We start from the raw sequence: 19,114 nt of genomic DNA, 5'->3' as shown, positions 1-19,114 counted from the left end.
TTTCTTTCTGAGCTGTGTTCTTGCCTTCGTTATTCATGGCAATTACTGATTTATTATTTCTCTTCCTAGACATCTACAGGAGTGTCTTCTGCAACAGGTTGATAGGAAGAGGTCTTTCTTTTGTTTTCCAGTACTTGTTGGAAGAATGTTTTATTTTCTCTCCGACTGCAGACTTTTTTTTCTCTCTCACATGGTAGTGCTATGTTTTCTCTGCACTATTCCAGCTTCTCACAAAATGGGGGGATTCTCTGGGAAACGGGCTTTTCCTCTGTTAATAGTTCACCTGTGTCATAGGGCACAGTGTCTGTGTGAGTATGCGGAGAGCTTTTGAAGTTCCAACGCTCTTTCTGCATCAGATTCAGAGCCGGTATGTTTCAGCAGTTCTGTTTACTCCTGCAGGGATCTGCCCAGATAGGTGGGGTCAGGGGTGGGGTGAGTTGTGAGAGGTGGCCCAGAGCAATGGCGGCGACCACCACCACAGCCAGTCCTGCTTCTACAGCTCCCTCCCCTTTGCCGGAACTAGTTGGGCTGTGAATCTGTGTCTGCAGTCCACAATTCTCAGAGCAGCAAATATTCTGTTCTTTTGATCTGACACTGCTACTGTTCCTCTTCTAGCACCGGGCAGGTGGGGTGGGGCGAGCTCTGATAGGGTAGGGAGGGGGTGGCTAGTCTCAGTGCCTAAGGCTTCTGTTCTCTGCTCGGCAGTGAGGGCTTAAACCACCGTTTTCAGCCTTCTTACCTCAGTCTTTTCTCCGAGGTCTCTGCTGTGTGTTGGGTTCAGCCGTGTTATATGCTGCCCCCTCAGCCCTGTGGGCCATAAGCGGAGCCCTAGCAGTCCGAGTTCTTCCCTCTCCCGCAGCTGCGGTAGTTCCGGGATGCAGCGAGCTCGGAGCACTGAGCTAGGTCTGCGTCCTGTGCCCGCTCGGCTACGTCTCCGCACTTCTCCCTTCCCTCCTCCCCTGCTCGCACGATTCGCCCACCTTTAGGTGAATTCAGTAGTGGGCCTGTTCGTCTTTCCTGTCTGCTGTGCAAGGAGTCCTTTGTGGAGTTATTGTTGTTCGATTAGTTGTAAATTCCAGGGCAGCTTTACAGAGGCTCACCTCACGCTGCCATTTTGATGACCCATTTATACATTTTCATCCATCACCAAGAATACTTTCATCACCCCAGAAAGTTCCATTATGCCTACTTGTGGTTGATTCCCTCTCCCAATCTCAGACCCAGGCTTCCACTGCTCTGCTTTTTGTCTCCATAATTTTGTCTTTTTAAAAGAACTTCCATATACATTTAAATACATCATATGAAGTTTTGAAATTCTTTAGAATGGGATCATACAATATGGAGTTTTTTGTGTCTGGCTTATTTCACTTCTGAGCAGTAGATTTTATTATTTCCATTTCACAGGTTGATAAACTGAGGCAAATGGAGAGTAAGCAAAGTTCTCATACCTAATAAATGGGAAAGAGTGTGGGTAACTCCAAAGCACATGTCTTAAATACTGTATTATGAACTCCTTCCTTGTGAGTTAGGTATAACTAACAGCCTGTTGTGTTGACCTCAGAAAATTTTCTAGGTTTAGTTATCCTTCTACTTTTCTTTTAGATCTGTGCTGCCCTTTTGCATTTGTCCTTGATTAAGGACCTTTCACATTATCTTTGTTAATTTATAAATTTTGTGAATTCATTTTCTGAATTATATACCTTCTCCTTTAAAAAAAAATGATCTGAAATGTCCTATTTAAAGTGAGCTCTTCAGATAACTCATGCAACAACATTGATCTTTTTTGAAATTTGCTGATTTTTGTCAGATTTTACTTTTTTATACCACTTCTTTTAGACTTGCTGCTCCTTTAGTATCATGCTATGTGTCTAACAATTTTTGAAATCTCCTCTCTTAGAGCCTATGACCCAGAGCTATTATCAGCCGTGCCCCTTCTTAGCTCTTGTCAACTCTAAGATGCCATGGTCAGTTTCACATGCTCAGTGGGGTTTTCTTTGGTCAGAAATGGTCTCAGCATGCCAGTTCCCCTTATGATCTCCCTGTGCTTCCTCAGAAGAAGAAATTAATAATATCAGATATTCTGTTGAGTTGATTTCCAGCAGATGAGCCTTTCATCTTCAGTTTATCTTTTCAGAGAATGTGACTTTTTGACTGAATAGCAACTGCTGTATACTTTTAGAAGTAGCATTTTATTCCCCTCGCTGAAAAGAATCAAGGCTTAAGCTGACTGGCTCACAGATAGATTGACAGGTCTCATATATACACAGGAGTCACCCTGGATCAGAAGTTACTGCTGCAGCCAAAATGACAGGCACCCGTGGCCCACTGGACCACGAAGCTGTAGGGAACTGAGGGGAAAGGTAACCTGAACCTTTTATCTCTCAGTCTCAGTCTACTCTCCAACACAGTGATGACCTAGCAGTTTTGAGCATTGCAAACCCAGCCTTGCCTGTTTACATCTGACCTCTTCTCTTTTGCTTCCAGATGAATATCAAGAAGTACCTCCTGGTCTCTGTGCCTCTGTGGATCAAACACGTCTCTGACGAACAGATCCTGGGTTTTGTTGAAAACTTAATGGTAGCAGTTTTCAAAGCGGCTCCCCCCCTTTCCGATCCTGAGTTATGCCTGAGTTCCTTGCAGGGTCTGGGCCAGGCCATGAAGCTGCCCAGCCCTGCCTACCACCTCTGGAATCTGCTCTGCGGAGCTACTGGGAAAATTTTTGATCTTCTGCCAAATAAGATTCGGGTGAGGAACAAAAATATTTACATTCCTGACAATTTATGTTTGGGATTTTCTAAAGCCTTTTTGGCAAAGCAGAGAGGTGTATGTTTTAAGAATCTGGTGGGGAGGCTAGCAAGAAATAACCACATTCTTCACAAAGAATGTGTTTGCTTCCAAGATCTAAATTGAGGTTGAATATTTAGAACCGAAGTCTTGAGCAAGCTCAGAAGCAGGTTAACCAGTGCTGCACCAGGAAGTTTGCTCTTGGGCCTTTTACTAAATGCCTGTAGAAGGTGAGCAAGCTCAGAAACCCTTACACTTTCCAGCAGGAGAATCACGGGGCATGTTGTCCAGTATACTGTTCACAGCAAGTGACTTAACACTAGCCTTTCCCCTCGCCCAGCAGACCTCTGAATTGTAGTTTCACAAAGAAGTTAAAAATCCATTTGGAGTGATGATAGATTCTGAATAGGAGGAAAAAAAGTACAGGCAAACAAATATACAAAATAAAAGGATAAGTGGTGTTCAAATGATAAAAATTGGCCGCATGTTTTGGTTTGGTTAAAATTAAAATCTCACCAGTTGCTGTTCATAGAGATAAACAAGTCCAATAATTTGTCAGAACATTAAGAATATACTTATATTGTATATTGACATGCTTGGGTTTTTTCTTTACCAGAGAAATGATCTGGAATTGTATATCAGTGTAGCAAAATGCCTCTCGGAAATGACGTATGATGAAGCCAATCGGGTTGCCCAGATTACTGAGGTAATAACATATCTATATATTTTTTCATTATTAAGGTAGGAATTACAATTGAAGAGGTGGTTAAGTACCCTTTTGGCTGAGGCTAGTTTTTCTTTCTATTACTGGTTAATTTGAGGAAACTATCTCTGTTTCACTCCTAGGATCTTGTGTCCAGCCTAGTACAATGGTTTGTTCTTAACAAATGTTGTATGGATGGATACATGGAACAGTAACACTTTAACCTAATTAATCCCACTTTGTCAAACATTTTAGTGTCACCTCTGGGCAAAAATAAGTACAGGACAATGTTTTCAACACAAAATCCACAAGAATGGGAACATTCTGATCAAAAAATTTTCTGGTGCATGGAAAGCATAAGTAAATAGGTCTGTTTTCACATTTATTTTTCTTCACCTGATACTTATCCTTTTAGAATGAAGAAAGGTATATGATTGAAAAACAAGCATTACTAGCCCTGACATAAGATAATTAACAAGTACCCCTCACACTCACTCCAAGTGATGAATGAGCAAAAAGTAGCACACCAGTCAGTTTGCCAGATTTAGCAAATATAATATGTCTTGTTAAATTTGAATTGCAGATAAAGATTGAATAATTTTCTAGTGAAAGTACATCCCAACGGATATACTTATTCAAGTGGCAACGCTGCATGCCTGCTATCACCAAGGTTCTATAGAACTGTGAGCCCTTGCATAGCTGGTGGCCATCTTTTTTATTCCACTTTATGGAAGGTTTCAGTGGAATCCTGGAATTTCTGTATCATGTAGCAGTGATTTTCTAAATGTGCTCCCTGGACCCACAGCATCAGCATGGCCTGGGAACTGATTAGAAAGGCAAATTGTCTAGTCCCACCTCAGACCTACTCAATCAGAACCTGGAGGTGGGGCCCAGGAATCTGTGTTTTAACAATCCTTCCAGGTGATTGTTTGCATCCTAAGGTTTTAGAATCACTGTTAGAGTATTTGGAACATTAGCATTTTGAAGATGAGTTTATTTTAAGCAAGAAGAAGCCGTATAAGGAAATGCTTAAGAGAATGTTCTCAGAAGCCTGTCTGCCAGGGTTTGAAATAGAGCTCTGTAATTTACTAGCAATGTGACCTTGGTTATGTTTCATAACCTCTCTCTGCCCCAGTTCTCTCATCTACAAAAGGGAGCTAATAGCACCTACCTCCTCGGGTTATTTACGAGTTAAATGACTTAATCCACATTAAATCCTTGGTAAAGTGCTGGACCTGAGGCAAGTACTCAGTAATTATTTATTATCATAGTTATTATATTCATGTAATTAATTATATCCTATTATTATATTCATATAATACAATCAGAAATAATGCATATAATTTGCTTCATGGTACCCAGGGCTAAAGGTTGTTGTGTTGTTCACTTGGGTTCCCAAAGTACCATTCAGAACATTGTCACTAGGACATACTAAATAGTGTCCTGATGTTCCCAAAAAGAATTAGTGTGTTCCACTGAGATCAGTGTTTTCATTTCTGATGAGGTAAGAAATAGAGGTAAGAATAGAGGTAAGAAAAGGTGGTAGTGAAAGAATAGAGGTAAGAAAAGGTGGTAGTGAAAAGCTCAGACTCCCTGGGTTCCACTTCTGTTCTGACACCTATGGCTGTGTGACCTTAAGCAAGTGTCCTAATCTCTCTGCTTCAGTCTCTTTATCTGCAAAGCAAGGATGAAAATAGTAATCTATTGCATAGGGTTGGTGTGAGAATTCAATAGTTAATACAGTGGTCCTCAAATGTTTTGGTTTCAGCGCCACGTCAGTGTCTTAAAAATTATTGAGGTCACCAAAGAGCTTTTATTTATATGGGTCATATTTGTCAATATTTACTATATTAGAAATTAAAACTAGGACATTTTAAAAACATTTACTTAAAAGTAATAATAAAAAACTCATTGAGGGTCAGCCTGGTGGCTCAGGTGGTTGGAGCTCCATGCTCCAAACTCCGAAGGCTGCCGGTTCGATTCCCACATGGGCCAGTGGGCTCTCAACCACAAGGTTGCCAGTTTGATTCTTCAACTCCCTCAAGGGATGGTGGGCTGCGCCCCCTGCAACTAAGATTGAACAGGCACCTTGAGCTGAGCTGCCGCTGAGCTCCCGGATGGCTCAGTTGGTTCGAGCGCGTCCTTTCAACCACAAGGTTGCTGGTTCAACTCCTGCAAGGGATGGTGGGCTGCGCCCCCTGCAACTAGCTACGGCAACTGGCCCTGGAGCTGAGCTGCGCCCTCCACAACTAAGACTGAAAGGACAATAACTTGACTTGGAAAAAAGTCCTGGAAGTACACACTGATCCCCAGTAAAGTCCTGTTCCCCTTCCCCAATAAAATCTAAAAAAAATAAAAAATAAAAAAACTCATTGCACCTTAACATAAATAAGAAAAAATGTTTTCCAGCAAATAAAAAAAAAATTGTGAGGAAAGTGGCATTGTTTCACATTTTTGCAAATCTCTTTAATGTCTGGCTTACTAGAAGACAGCTGGATTCTCATAGCTGCTGCTTCATTCAATCTGTTGTGATACTATTTGAGTGAAAAGTATGTGAAGAAAATCCAGCCTCATATAGATATATAGGTAGAAAGGGGAAGAATATGTTAATAGACTTTTCAGATAATCGTGGATATCTTTCTTTGATATTGCACTAAAATGCAACCTGTGCTAGTTTGTTGTAGGTTAGTTACAGTGTGAAACCACAACAGTGAACTTCACATACTTTGTTACATCAAAGTCTATTGGTCTATCTTGTACTCTGGGTCTTTTAGCAATGGATGATTTTGCAACATACATTGGCCATTTAGAAAATTTTGAATCACTAAGTTTTGAAAATCTTCCAAATGTTGATACATTTCATTACATAATATCAAAACACATATTTGTTAATATCACCAGTGGTCTCATCAGAATAGTCTTTCATGTATTGGGAAGCTACTGAACTCATAGTAGCAGATACAAATTTTCCAAGTGCCTACTTTTCACTTGAAAATTCAGATTTTACGATTGGCAGCAAATACTGTCAAGTATTTTCCATGAAGTGACAGTCTCAATTCCTTCAATTTTAAGTAAATAATCTGTCAGATACTCAGTTGAATAACCGTTAATGAGTCAAGTAAATGGTGTTCTATGAGAAGAGAGGCTGTTTCAGCCCACAATTCAGTCTTACAAGTGCTTTTCCTTAAGACAGCCATCATACTTGGGTACGCAGCACAAGTCTTTTATGCATACTCCCCATTTGTCACACAGAATATTAAAAAGATGTGTACTCAAGGGCAAAGGCTTAATGAAGCTAATAATTTTTATTGTTTACAAGGATACTTCAAGGGAAACTAGCTTTTAAAAAAAATGTAAGTGGCAATGAAAAATACATTGCATATTACTAGTGTTTGGTGCTGTTATGAATAGAGTTTGACCTCACAGACCCTCTAAAAGGGTCTCAGGGTCGCCTAGAGGTCTGTGTGGCACACTTTGTAAACTGCCAAATTAATACATGTTAAGTGCTTAGAATGGTGCCTGGCACATGATAAGTACTGTATTTGTTAGTTATCATGGTTATTATTTGTGTATCCTTACTAAATGTCATCGCCAATTAACCTCTGAAATCACTTATGGTTTTTATGAAAAAACAGGAGGTGACATTACAACCTTCTGTCTGCCTGTACATTTTAACAGAGCATGTAGGCAGACAGGTCACACGCTGCAGGAAATGAACAGCTTTAGCATTTGGAATAATAATCAACTCCAAACTCACCCTCTCTATTTTGCCCTTGCCCTGAGGTTCTCTAACGACTTCAGTTAATTTAATAGTAACGGAACAATTTGCTTTTTTGCAGAGCAGCATAGAAAAGGCTGCCTTTGTCAGACTGTACTTGGTCTCCCAAGGATGGTTCCCCTTGATGGGCTTGACTGACATGCTCAGCATGGCTGCTCAGCACCAGGAAAAGGACGTACTAGCCTGGATGATACTGCACAGCTTATACCAGGCACGGATTGCCAGCCATGCCAACACAGGTGAGGCCGGCCTGGGCGGACACCAGGGCACGGAGATCTGCCCACCATGCCGTTTACGTTGTAATTGTTTCCTCAACTTCAAAACTGGTGTAGTGCTTCTTGACTGAGATGAGGCTTTGGTACCCCAAATGAGAAGCCCATGGACAGAAATGAGCAGTTACGTTACAGCTCACAGCATCCACTTGGTGGAGATGGGAATGAATTCTTTTAAGGCTCTTTAGACTGTACTTGGCCCTCAAGGATATAAACAAGTCTATCAGGTTGATTCTTCCTGCTTCCATTTCTCAGATGGACAGAATGCCCATCGATTCTGCGCCTGATGTTTTCATGAAAATGGCTTTTGGGCAGTCATTTAACAAACAAACAAAAAAAGAAAACAGCAACAACAAAATTAAGTAGTTATTCTATAGAGGAACTTCTCTGGGGTGAGAAGAATAAAATCTGGACAACCTGACTACATCCTCAAGAAGTTCCAGGCCTAAAGCTCTGCTAATGAATCATCTGTTGCAATGTTTAGACCATTGTAGACATTGATGCCCTAATAATCCTCTGAAAAGGGAGTTGCTTCATTTCCCCTCCCATGCCTTCAGTCACATGCTTAGAATTTCTTGAGTCTACTTTCGGGTTCTGAATGGCACTTGGCTTAAGCGGACATGTGGCTGGGAAGCCCTTGTGAGCCTAGCAAATTCCTTATGTTTCTGTGCTCCATTTTCCCCTCTCTCTTTATAAAATTTTAAGAGAAAACTGACAAATGTAATTGTAATACTCTTTTTGAGACTGTACAGGAAATTTTGATTCCTCCTCCTCTTTGGCAACTGAGATAGTTGTCTCGTATTCGCATTAGTGTCTGCCCGATGAAAAATGAACCTGTGATGAGAAACTAGATTTTTCCCTCTAAATCAAAAGTGTATTTGCCAGGGGAAAAAAAACCCAGTTCCCAATTAGGCATGAAGATACATGAAGCAAATTGAAATAAATTTGATACTGCCTTTGGTTTTAACTAGTTGGCCTTCAAATTTAGTTCTCATTTTGCTCTTATTCACTAAGTTTTGAGAATTTTCCCAAGTAAGTTTTACTGTAATGGGAATCCTCATGTTTTAAAAAGAAAAGAAAAAGCAATATTTATGTTGATGTTTATTCTCCAGTTACCATAAAAAAGCTGGTTTTTATTTTTCTTTTTATGTCTTTGGGATAGGTTTTCTCTGTGATTATGACATGAGGTGGGAACATTTAAGCAAAGGATTATAAAAACACTTAATCCAAGATTCAACATTACTGGCTAGTTGGTGTGCCAGATTTCTCCTCGTCCATTTAATGTTGAGAGAGAAACTCCAATAAATGTATTTTATCACTAGTGGGTGGGTAGGTATGAAGAATAAATTAGTTTCAAAAATAAAGACCAAAATGTGTTCATCTGATGTGAATAGTGTCAAAGAACCCTCATGGGCAATCAGAAGTCTGAAATATCGAGAGAGGACTTGAAACTATTTTATGCAATCCTCACCAGGTGTTCTGCTTGAGTTATGATGGTTATTATTGCTCTGCTTTAATTTCAAAGGAAAAAGCATCGTCTGGTAAGAAAATGTCCGTTTTGTTTCAGGCGTGTTGAAGAGAATGGAGTGGCTCTTGGAACTGATGGGTTATATCAGGAATATTGCTTACCAGTCAACATCTGCTCAGAACGTGGCTCTCGATGAGGTACAATCTAGAGGAATAATTTATAGCCTTCTTAAAATATAGAATTTATATTTGTTCTCCCAAAAGAGGAAAATGTTGCTGCTTGTAGCTTTCTTTCCTTCCTTCCTGTTAACTTTGGGAAATCACTCTGATGTCACTAGGAAATAAATGTTTTTACCAGGTCCTTGGAGACCCCGAGGGTACTCGTTGAAAAATATTTCCAACGGGTTACGTTACTTGACAAGCAGCACACAAAGGACACTGGAGAGGGAACCCAGGGTCCTGTGTACTTGGGCTTGATCCCACGAAGGAGGTGGGGTTCAGGGTCCTGGCCTCCCCACTGGCCCAGAGGATGGCTTCACACGCTTGGTTTGAAGAGATTCCGGGAGCACGTGCGAGTAGCCTGTGTGTGCGCCAATACTTAGGAGCATGTGTGCATGTATTAGAGAGGAGTTTTCAGCACACCTTTAAAATGACCTATGACCCAAAAAAGGTTAACAACCACCAGTATTGGGTGAATTAAAAAAAAAAGAAAAAGATTAATAAATGATGATAACACTTTCCCACTCTCCTCATATTCTTGACGTAGCTGCCCGTTGTGCATTTTTCAGGGGTAGACTTTTTTTTGTGTAGGAATGTTTCACGTGTTTCCTTTGTCAAGTAAAAATGTGTACGACCTGGGATGTGGTTTGAAATTCTGCCCTGCTTTTCTGAAGATTTGTGTGTGTTTGAAATTTTAGTTAATGAGGTTAGGAATTTTAAGAGATTGGGGAATATTTTTAAACTTTTTTTTAAACTAGCATAATCTGTCCTCTTTTTCTTCTGATCTCCTAAGTTTTTTATTAGCCTTCTCGGTTTTCTTACAAAAATCTTTTAAGACCTAGAAAATACAGATAAGCAGAAAGAAGTGTAATTTAAATTATAGTAATCCAATAACTCAGAGGTCGCTCTTGTTACCACCATTTCTACAATTATCTAGATTAGTCTAGAATCTAAATGGGTTGTAGACAAATTGTTAAAATACATGAGGAGAGTCATTTGTTGTTTAAAAATAGAATCAGACTAAGTATTTTTAAAATCAATTTTAGCCACATAACAATAAATCTAAATACCCCTCTCTGTATCACTCTTAATTTTCAACTCTTTGAAAACACCAAAACAGTATTATTTGGATCTCAGTATGATTAGAAATTAAATAAATTATATTTCTCCTCAAATGTTACAGAAATAATAATGAAAGTGTTGGGCCTTCTGTCCTCACAAAAGAGGTATCCCCAAAACCCTAACAAAGCCCTAAAATTTCTGTTTATTAAGTATGGAAACAGAGTTTGTTCTTCAGTGCAGTTTCTCTTCTGGGGTAGTGGTGGGGCAGGAAGAGGGGTTGGGTGAAGGGGAAGATGACATTGCATCATGATGGGGGCTGTGTATGTGAACATGTAATACTTTGAATTGAAACAAGGCATGTGACCTTGCCTTGTTTCTATTTTCATTGTAGGCTTTGGACTTCCTGTTGCTGATATTTGCAAATGCGGTCGTGGCATGGGCAGACCATGCTGCCCCTCTCCTCCTTGGCCTCAGTGCCAGTTGGTTGCCATGGCATCAGGAAAATGGCCCGGCTGGGCCAGCATCAAGCTTCCTTGGCAGAAGTCCAATGCACAGGGTCACTCTGCAGGAGACTCTCACTCTCCTTCCCAGTAGCATGCTTCTGCTGCTGCAGAAAGAGCCATGGAAGGAACAGACCCAGAAGGTACAGTTGTTAGCCACCTGCTTATCAGGGCAGGCGGCCATTTTCTCCTCAGCAATTTCTGCTGTAGAATTGACATGGGAATTAAGTGAAACTTGAATCACACCGCAGGCTTTCAGACTTAGCCCCGACTCTCAGCCAGACGCTGAGCCTCAGAGATGGAGGCTAGCCGGGGCTCAGGTTAACTGCTGACTGAAACAACAGTGACAACAGCAGTAGCTTGTTTACGGTTGGGAGTGAGATGGGAAGAAAACTTATCCTTGCGTTCATTTATTGAAGGCACATGTGTTCTTGATCCTGGAGATGAAAGGAAGAGTAAGTCTCTGAGAGCTTAGAATCTCACAGTGAGGACAGACAGGGAAGCACGTGCAAGACTGCACGGTGGTATGATAAAGGGAGGGAGGTGATCAACAGTCCCTGGGCCTGGGGCAAGGAAATCTCCTGAGGGAAAATGTGAGCTGGGGCGTCTGTCTTCCAGCATCCTACGTTCCCCACAGCTCATTCCATCCTCCAGCCATGTTCTAGGTACCTGTCATGTTCTCGGCCTGTGCTAACCGTGGGGAGATTTGCAAAGGTCTACTGTCGTCACCTTTGCCCTCAGGAAAATCCAAACTGTAGAAAGCGTCTTTTGGTTTTTTGATACTAACTTCCCCCAGGCTACTAGCTGTCACGCAGAGCATATGAAAATACTGTGTTTCCTGTCACTCTCTTTACATGGCTCTGACCTATCTTTATTTTAATGCAGTTGTTTGAAAGATTCTTTTTGTGAATCCCATTTCATCAAAATTGGATTTTTATGAGGTTGAAAGCTTAAAACTAACTTTATGTGGCTTATTCTTCAAACCTGAACACTAATCTTCAAAAACATTTCTGACCCGTGGACCCACAGTTTAGCTATGCACAACTCTACTGAGCATCTCGTTAAAATGCCTTTGTTTCCGTAAACCTGATCAGCATTCATAGTCCTGCCCCAAATTTTGTTTTGTTTCATTTTTAATCAAAGTAAATGTCAATGTCATATCCCCTCGTGTTATTCCTGGCCTGGGACACCATGATCACTCACTTTGGACTATAATGTACGAGTAGATATCCTGCATCTATTATGTATTTGTAGTGTTTGATTTATTTACTTTACCAATAGGGTATTTTTAAACAAAATTGAGAAAAAGAAAATAAATGAAGAAAAAAATATTTTAATTAAAGCAGGGAATTAGGAATATTTTCTTTTTCTCTCTATTTTACACTTGTTTCAACCCAGCTTCTCTGTCCAAAGTTAAAATTAGTGAAGACCGGCAGCAACGTTCAGACATCAATGAAATTACTCTCTCTCTGATTCCAAAACAATTTTGACCACACCCTATAAGATCAGTCAAACCCCTGAGTACCAGGAATTTCTACCTCATTTCCAAGATTTATTTGCAGTTAACTCACTTGGCTCTACCTAGTAAATTATTCTGTGCTTTGTCTCTTGCATTTCACCGACCTGTTTAATATTCGTTTGGACCTAAACTGTTTTTATCTCCAGAAACATGTTTTAGAAACAAGGGCTTGCGTCTGATGCATTTCTCTATTTACTGCCCGGCCTAGGAGCGTAGGCCTGGAGGCACACGACCCAGGTGGCAGGCCACATGGTGCAAGGAACGAGTGTGAGGCTTTGAAGGCAGGTGGACTTGGGTTCCAGTTTTGACTCTGCTATTCAGTGGGAGTGGAAGGGAGCAAGGTTCTTGCTGTGCATGGGCCTCGTTACTCTCGTTACTCTCTCTCAGAGTAACGAGAGAGAATGTTCATGGCACACAGGAGGCCCTCGGGTCCCGTGTCTACCTCACTCTTAAAACCTGTAGCAGGACTCAGGGTCTTCAGCAAGGGAAGGAGGTTTGGGTTTGCTGGGTCCCTCGACTAAATGCGAGCTGTGTCTGGCTTTAACATCCCTTGGGCCCGGTCCGTTCTCATCTCCACTGCCCTAGCCCAGGCAGGTATTACCTCGCACCTGTTACACTGATACACACGTATGCGGCCCCAAGGGTCTGACCTTGTGCTGAGTGGGGCTGTCTTCACTGATACTGTTCTTCATTTTCATCCTAGTTCATTGACTGGCTATTCAATCTCATGGAAAGCCCTAAAGGAGCCCTCTCGGCAAAGTCCAGGGATCGTCTAAAAGGTAATATTTCCCAGATTTATGCCTAAGATGAGGGAAAACCTTCCAATATCGTCTGTGCTTTCTAGTGTATGCTGGTTCCTGAAAGGGCTCAGCTAGGTTCAGTTTAGAGCAGGAATCTGGAGCTGTCACCAACGTGGCGTTTGGAATTGGAAAGTGGATTCAAAAAGAATTCCAGGGCTTTTAATTATGTAAATGGTTTGAAAATGTTTTATTATAATTGTAAAATATGACTTTAATTTTTTTAATTAAAGTTTATTGGGGTGACAATTGTTAGTAAAGTTACATAGATTTCAGGTGTACAATTCTGTATTACATCATCTATAAATCCCATTGTGTGTTCACCACCCAGAGTCAGTTCTCCTTCCATCACCATATATTTGATCCCCCTTACCCTCATCTCCCTCCCCCCACCCCCCTTACCCTCTGGTAACCACTAAACTATTGTCTGTGTCTATGAGTTTTTGTTTCTCATTTGTTTGTCTTGGTTTTTTTGTTGTTTTTGGTTTATATACCACATATCAGAGAAATCATATGGTGACTTTAATTCAAATTTAGAAAATTTATTAAAGAAAAAGACAAAAGAGGACTCCAGAGTCCTACTGGCCAATGACAACTTGGATATTTTTCCTAAGAAGTTTTTGTCCCCTCTGTGTTAGAGTGTTGTTTTAATATATTTATAATCATAAATAATTGAAAAAATACACATAGATAATTTGAATACTGCCTTTTTTATTTTAAAATTATTTTTAAAGCATTTAAAGCTGTTCTTACACTGGCTTCCTAATAATGTTTTTAATGGCTACGTAGTATTTTGCCAGTGGAGTTGGATATTTCCCATGCCTTCAGGTATTTCGATTTTTGGTGTTTTTTTTAATAGTACTCTCAATTTGTTAAACTATGACTGTAGGATCCACAAACATAGAAGATCTTTCTGTGAAAATTATGTAGTAGATGTTTTTACTCAAATCTGAGAAGTCTTAGGCGTTGGCTCTGTGGCCCAAGACAACTAGTACTGTCATCTGTGTCTTGGAACTTGGGGTGGGGGTGGATTCTGGATCCTATCAGTGGCTTCTGTGAATGTGCTGTAAGATTCTGCCCTAAAAAGTCCCACCTTGGAAAGTTGCCTGTTGGCCTGCTCTGGTGATAATCTATCAGGCCTATCTTCCGCCTGCAGTCATACTGTGACCATATTTTACTTTAAGTATGATATAACGTACTGTTTGCCAAACAAGCAATAATTCTTTAATGTATTGGTTCTGACCCTTCTCTATCCCCAAAGAGGGTGGAGGGCATGTGTACGAAGGTGATTCTGCTCAACCACAGAACTTCACTGAGAATAAGGGCCGGGGTCTGACATGTTTTCACTGACCCATCCCTGGACACTTGCTGCTAGGATTTCCCCCACTTGTATGTGTCAGGGAGTCGGGACTCATTTTTAATGGCCATGGGTCCATAATGCGTTGGTTGCTCCAAACATATGCTGTAAGTGCCTTAGGTCATGACGATAGCAAACAATTGATACTGATGAGGAAAATAATTATTTGAGTCAAGGAGGTACATGTTCACTTGATTATATATTGAAGGGCTTATTAGTCACAAACAATAACAGTGTAACTTTGGCTTACCGACATTCCTTTGCACTACTGTATTTTAAATAACATCTCAATATATGTATATTAGTATTCTAAAATTAGATATAAGTTACCTAGCAGCATTACACAGAACTTCCTTATTTTAAATTGATCCCTGAGGGACCCATGGCAGATAAGAAAAGCTGTGGACTTGTGCGTACATGTTCAAATACAGTTTAGTAGTTATTTATGCTTGCCCCATTGAGCCCATGAAGGGATCAGTTCATTACAGGATCAGATTTTTGGGTTTTGAGGTTTGTTTGTTTTTTAACCTTTTAATTAAACATTTATGTAATGGAAAAATTGTTTTCATGTAGAAAAGTGCACAAGTCATAAGTAGATTTTCACAAAGGGAACACATCTATGTAATCAACACCCAGATTAAGAAAAAAAAAAAAATCACTGGCATCCCTGATGTCAGTTTTTGTTTTAATTCTGCAGTATTTCCCTTCAACTGGTTGCAGGATACCATTTTTTAAAATATTTTTATAAAACCCTTTCCCCAGCCTTTATTAATGGTTTTTTGCCATTATAATTCTGCTGAAGGCTTGATGGGAATTTTTAGTTTCTTGAAGATTAGTCAAGTGAGAAAAAGCCAAGTTCTGTTCTGATACCTTTTTGATCTAAATGACCTTTTCAAATGCATCTCCACCAAATACAATAGTACACTTTATGTTTTGTCCCCGTAGCCACCCTGCTGTCCTTGAGAGTTCTCCCAGAGTTTAAGAAGAAAGCCATATGGACCAGAGCGTACGGTTGGTGAAGTTTTGCCGTAGCCAGCCACATTCTCAGCTGGAAGAGGAAAACCATACAAATGGAAGAAATTTTTTAGAATTTGTGTGTGGGATCACTGAGACGTGACACAGAGGGTTAAGGGTCATGAAATGGTGGCCACATAACTGACAGCCTCAACTGTGCATGCCGGGAGATGGGGCATTGCTTCGGTACCCAGGCCCATGGAGACTGAAACAAGAACTTGAACTTTCTTTTATTTGGCTACAGTTTGATCTGAGTATTTTCTTTGTGAAAACTGACTATATCATCTCCTCCCTGCTAAATTCTAGTAAAATAATCTCATGAATTTTGGGCATGTGACTTTTTTATTAAGGCACAGGGAAGGTTTTGTTAGCAAAACCAAATTATAGTGGTGACCATGGCATTATGATCTATTTCCCATGAATTCTCTAGAGGATATTTATTGACTCAATGAGTTAGACATGTTTTCTTATTGATGAAACAGCCTCTTGGAACTGCTATATACTTTTAAATAATGAGCATGATGTTAAACATTCGTTAAATCAGATTCATTAGTGGTGGCTATAATTTTCTTATGCTTGGGTCTCTTGAATGCAAATGGAATCTATCCAATTCAAAGTAACTGTAGCTAAAAAGGAGTACATATTAGTTCAAAAACCAAGAAGTTAAAGCGTAGATCTGTCTGATCAGACACAAGTTTCATCCAGTGAGTCAAACAGTGCCATCAGGCTTTGTTTCTCTCAGGATCACTCCACATGGTTGGCAAGATGGCAGCCAGCAACCTCAAAGGAAGGCAAAATGTCTTTGCTCCCAGGTATGGCAGAAGCAACGTGGGTGGGACGCTGATTCAGCTTGAGTTCCATGTGAGTCCCTGGGAAGCAAGGTACTGTCATTGACCAGGCGTGGGTTATATGTCATCTGAACTGGGTTCCCCCAGAAGAGACATTATGGGCTGCTGAGCAAGCAAAAAAATGACAGATACCTCCTTGAAAGATTAATTTTTTTTGTAAGCACACATCTCTATCTTAATCAGAATAACTCGTGGCCTAATGACAAGTAAATGAAGGTATGTGACAGAATCCTCAAGGGTTGCGTTTTATTCAAGGGCTTGAGAATCAGCCAGCATTTTAATTTTGATGTTTGCTAATTATCTTTCCATCATGCAGTCATTAATCAGGATAGTCTTTAGTCAATCCTATAGACATACTGATGTATACATAGCTGGGATCACTGGGGAGAAGTTTTGTGCCATTGGAATAATGTACTTTTGTGTCTGTCACACTAGAGCACAGTGCCTGGTACTTATGAGCACCATGCTAACTTTCAGTATTCCCATGTGACATTACATTCATGTTGTCACCAAGTGTTCCTCCCTACCACATAGATTCAAAAACAGCTCTACTAGTTTTACTTGCCAAATATCTGGATTTATGTTTCCATGTTTCAAATAGTTGTGTTTCATTGTGTAACTCAAACTCTATTCCCAGGTCACAGTTCCTTCTTTTGCTGAACTCACAGGGTGCTGAGAAGCCTACAGAACAAAAAGGGAAGGGAAGGAAGGGAAGGCAAACTCTCAGGTAATATTTACCTGCATTGCCAGTATTTCATATATATTATTCCTTAAGGTTGGGCTAGAGGGAAATGAATTTGAAGGAAGTAGAAAATTTACATTTTTCCCACCCACATACACTTTCTTATACACCTTCTAATTAGAGGTTGAAATTCATCCAATTTATCTCCATTTTCAAATGGAGAAAACACACCTAATAAGTGGCAGAGTTATGCCTAGAACCAAGCTCCTAGAACCCCAAACCCAGTGTTCTTTCTACCATGTTTCCCCGAAAATAAGACCTAACTGGAAAACAAGCCCTAGCATGATTTTTCAGGATGACATCCCCTGAACATAAGTCCTTTACGTCTTTTGAAACAAAAATTAACATAAGACCCGGTCTTATTTTCGGGGAAACACAGTACATCAGGCTCATCAACACCCACTTTAAGATAAAACCTCCCATCAAGGATTAAACCTTGGTTTTAATATGCTTGTGGTTTAAGATGCTTTATTAAACCTACAGCTTAATATGCTTAAGATAGCTTGCTGTAATCAGATCAAAGAAATAAACCTGTCTCATGTTAATAAGCTTCTGGAATTGGGAAGTTTAGGAGCTACAGTTAAAGGAACAGGTCCTTCGTGGGTTGAAGGACCTTAGGTTCCTGGGCCAGCTTGCAAACATGGACGGCAAGAAGGGACAGTGTGAAAAGGAAGTGGGCACTGAAGAACCCCTGAATCTCCACAGGCATACACACCCACACGCACACCCCCACTCCCCCACCCCCGCCGAATCAGCAGGCAGAGAGCTCACTAATTCTCAAGGAAAGGATGAAAAAAATCAACCCAGACTGCCTTTTTGGATTCCGTTGCTTCCCATTCACACTACGTCCCTACTCCTGCATAAAATTCATAGGATTTTCCTATTCATGGGAGCCTCTAAAGGGCCTAAAATGTAAGATTCTAAATTTGACAATCTAAAAGTTCTACATCTCAACATTCTAAGCTATAGGTCAATGGAATAATAACACCCTTTCTTTTCGTTACCTGTATGACCTCAGGTAAGAATTAACTATAATTCCCTTGGGATATTTACTTTGTTCTCTAGAAACCAGAAGTCTCTGCTTTTTTTTTAGACCAGATGTTCTAAACTATACACAAAAGGAAGTTTCCTTACGAGTCATCTTCTGTTAGTTTTTGAAACCGTAAGTTGCCAAGACAAATATTAATAGCATGCTGGGATATACTAACAAATTAATGTGAGGGGTTAGAGCAATGTTATGAGTCTCAGAAGTATCCAAACACTCTGATTCTTGATTTGAAAAATGTACATTAGGAACAGATGTTGGGATCCATTTAAGTGCCTAAAATCTTCTTAGTATTTTATTTGTAATGTAATGGCTCCACGGTAACGAATAGGATGTTAACCTTTTTTTTTTTTTTGAAGTTAATTGCCAGTTACTTCTCCAAGTGATTCTAACCAAAGATATTGATAGTATAATTATATAAGGAGTAAGGCTTTGTTAAGGACACAGCTAGTGTCTTGAAATAACTTAGTCGCTTTGAAAGCAGGAGTTTGAGACTTTTGGTAAACATTATTTGGTGAAGAGGATGGGGCCTTCCTTAAAGCCTGAGTTGTAGGCTAGGTCTCTGGTCAGTTTGTAGCTCTGACCCCAACCAGCCTACTCTTAGCTGCAGGCAGGCCATGCAAATGGAACCACGGGACAGAATGCAGCTGGAACAGTTCACAGCCTTCATCAATCTTGTGGAAAAACATGTCCCAACATTATCAATGCTCTGGTCTTGGATAAGTTAATGCTTTTATATTTTCTGGAAGGAAAATACTTTATTCTTATTCTGGAAATTCTAAATTCTTTTTTTTTAAATGTATGATATAAGCATATATAGTCTTTATGAACTAGTGAGTTTGTATGTTATCTGTTAATCTTCATAAACAGTAAAAAAATTTTTTAATTGAAATTTAGAAAAATCAATTCTTGTCAAACATAGAGAACGTGTGGAATAATATCCAGCTAAATTATTGGATATAAAGCTGAATTAAAATGACAGTGATGACTTCCTGACTTTGGTTGTA

At 40.0% G+C, this 19,114-nt stretch overlaps 1 protein-coding gene across 3 annotated transcripts in view; it reads left to right on the top strand.

Annotated features, from left to right (window-relative positions):
• FOCAD (focadhesin) overlaps window positions 1–19,102 on the top strand; it is a 282,277-nt gene extending 263,175 nt beyond the window's left edge. For 2 of the 3 annotated variants that reach the window (XM_081067235.1, XM_081067234.1), the window contains exons 38-44: window positions 2,485–2,745; window positions 3,401–3,490; window positions 7,327–7,504; window positions 9,105–9,202; window positions 10,677–10,928; window positions 13,008–13,083; window positions 15,404–19,102. In XM_081067235.1, the coding sequence (XP_080923361.1) occupies window positions 2,485–2,745; window positions 3,401–3,490; window positions 7,327–7,504; window positions 9,105–9,202; window positions 10,677–10,928; window positions 13,008–13,083; window positions 15,404–15,477 (1,029 nt within the window). In that variant the 3' untranslated portion in view covers window positions 15,478–19,102. The remainder of the gene's footprint in view (window positions 1–2,484; window positions 2,746–3,400; window positions 3,491–7,326; window positions 7,505–9,104; window positions 9,203–10,676; window positions 10,929–13,007; window positions 13,084–15,403) is intronic. The other variant, XR_013994507.1, reaches the window with a different exon arrangement.
• The last annotated feature ends 12 nt before the right edge of the window (window positions 19,103–19,114 follow it).

The sequence above is a fragment of the Rhinolophus hipposideros genome (genome assembly GCF_964194185.1).
Source record: "Rhinolophus hipposideros genome assembly, chromosome: 11".
Lineage (NCBI taxonomy): Eukaryota > Metazoa > Chordata > Mammalia > Chiroptera > Rhinolophidae > Rhinolophus > Rhinolophus hipposideros.
This window is presented reverse-complemented; position numbering and strand designations above follow the sequence as displayed.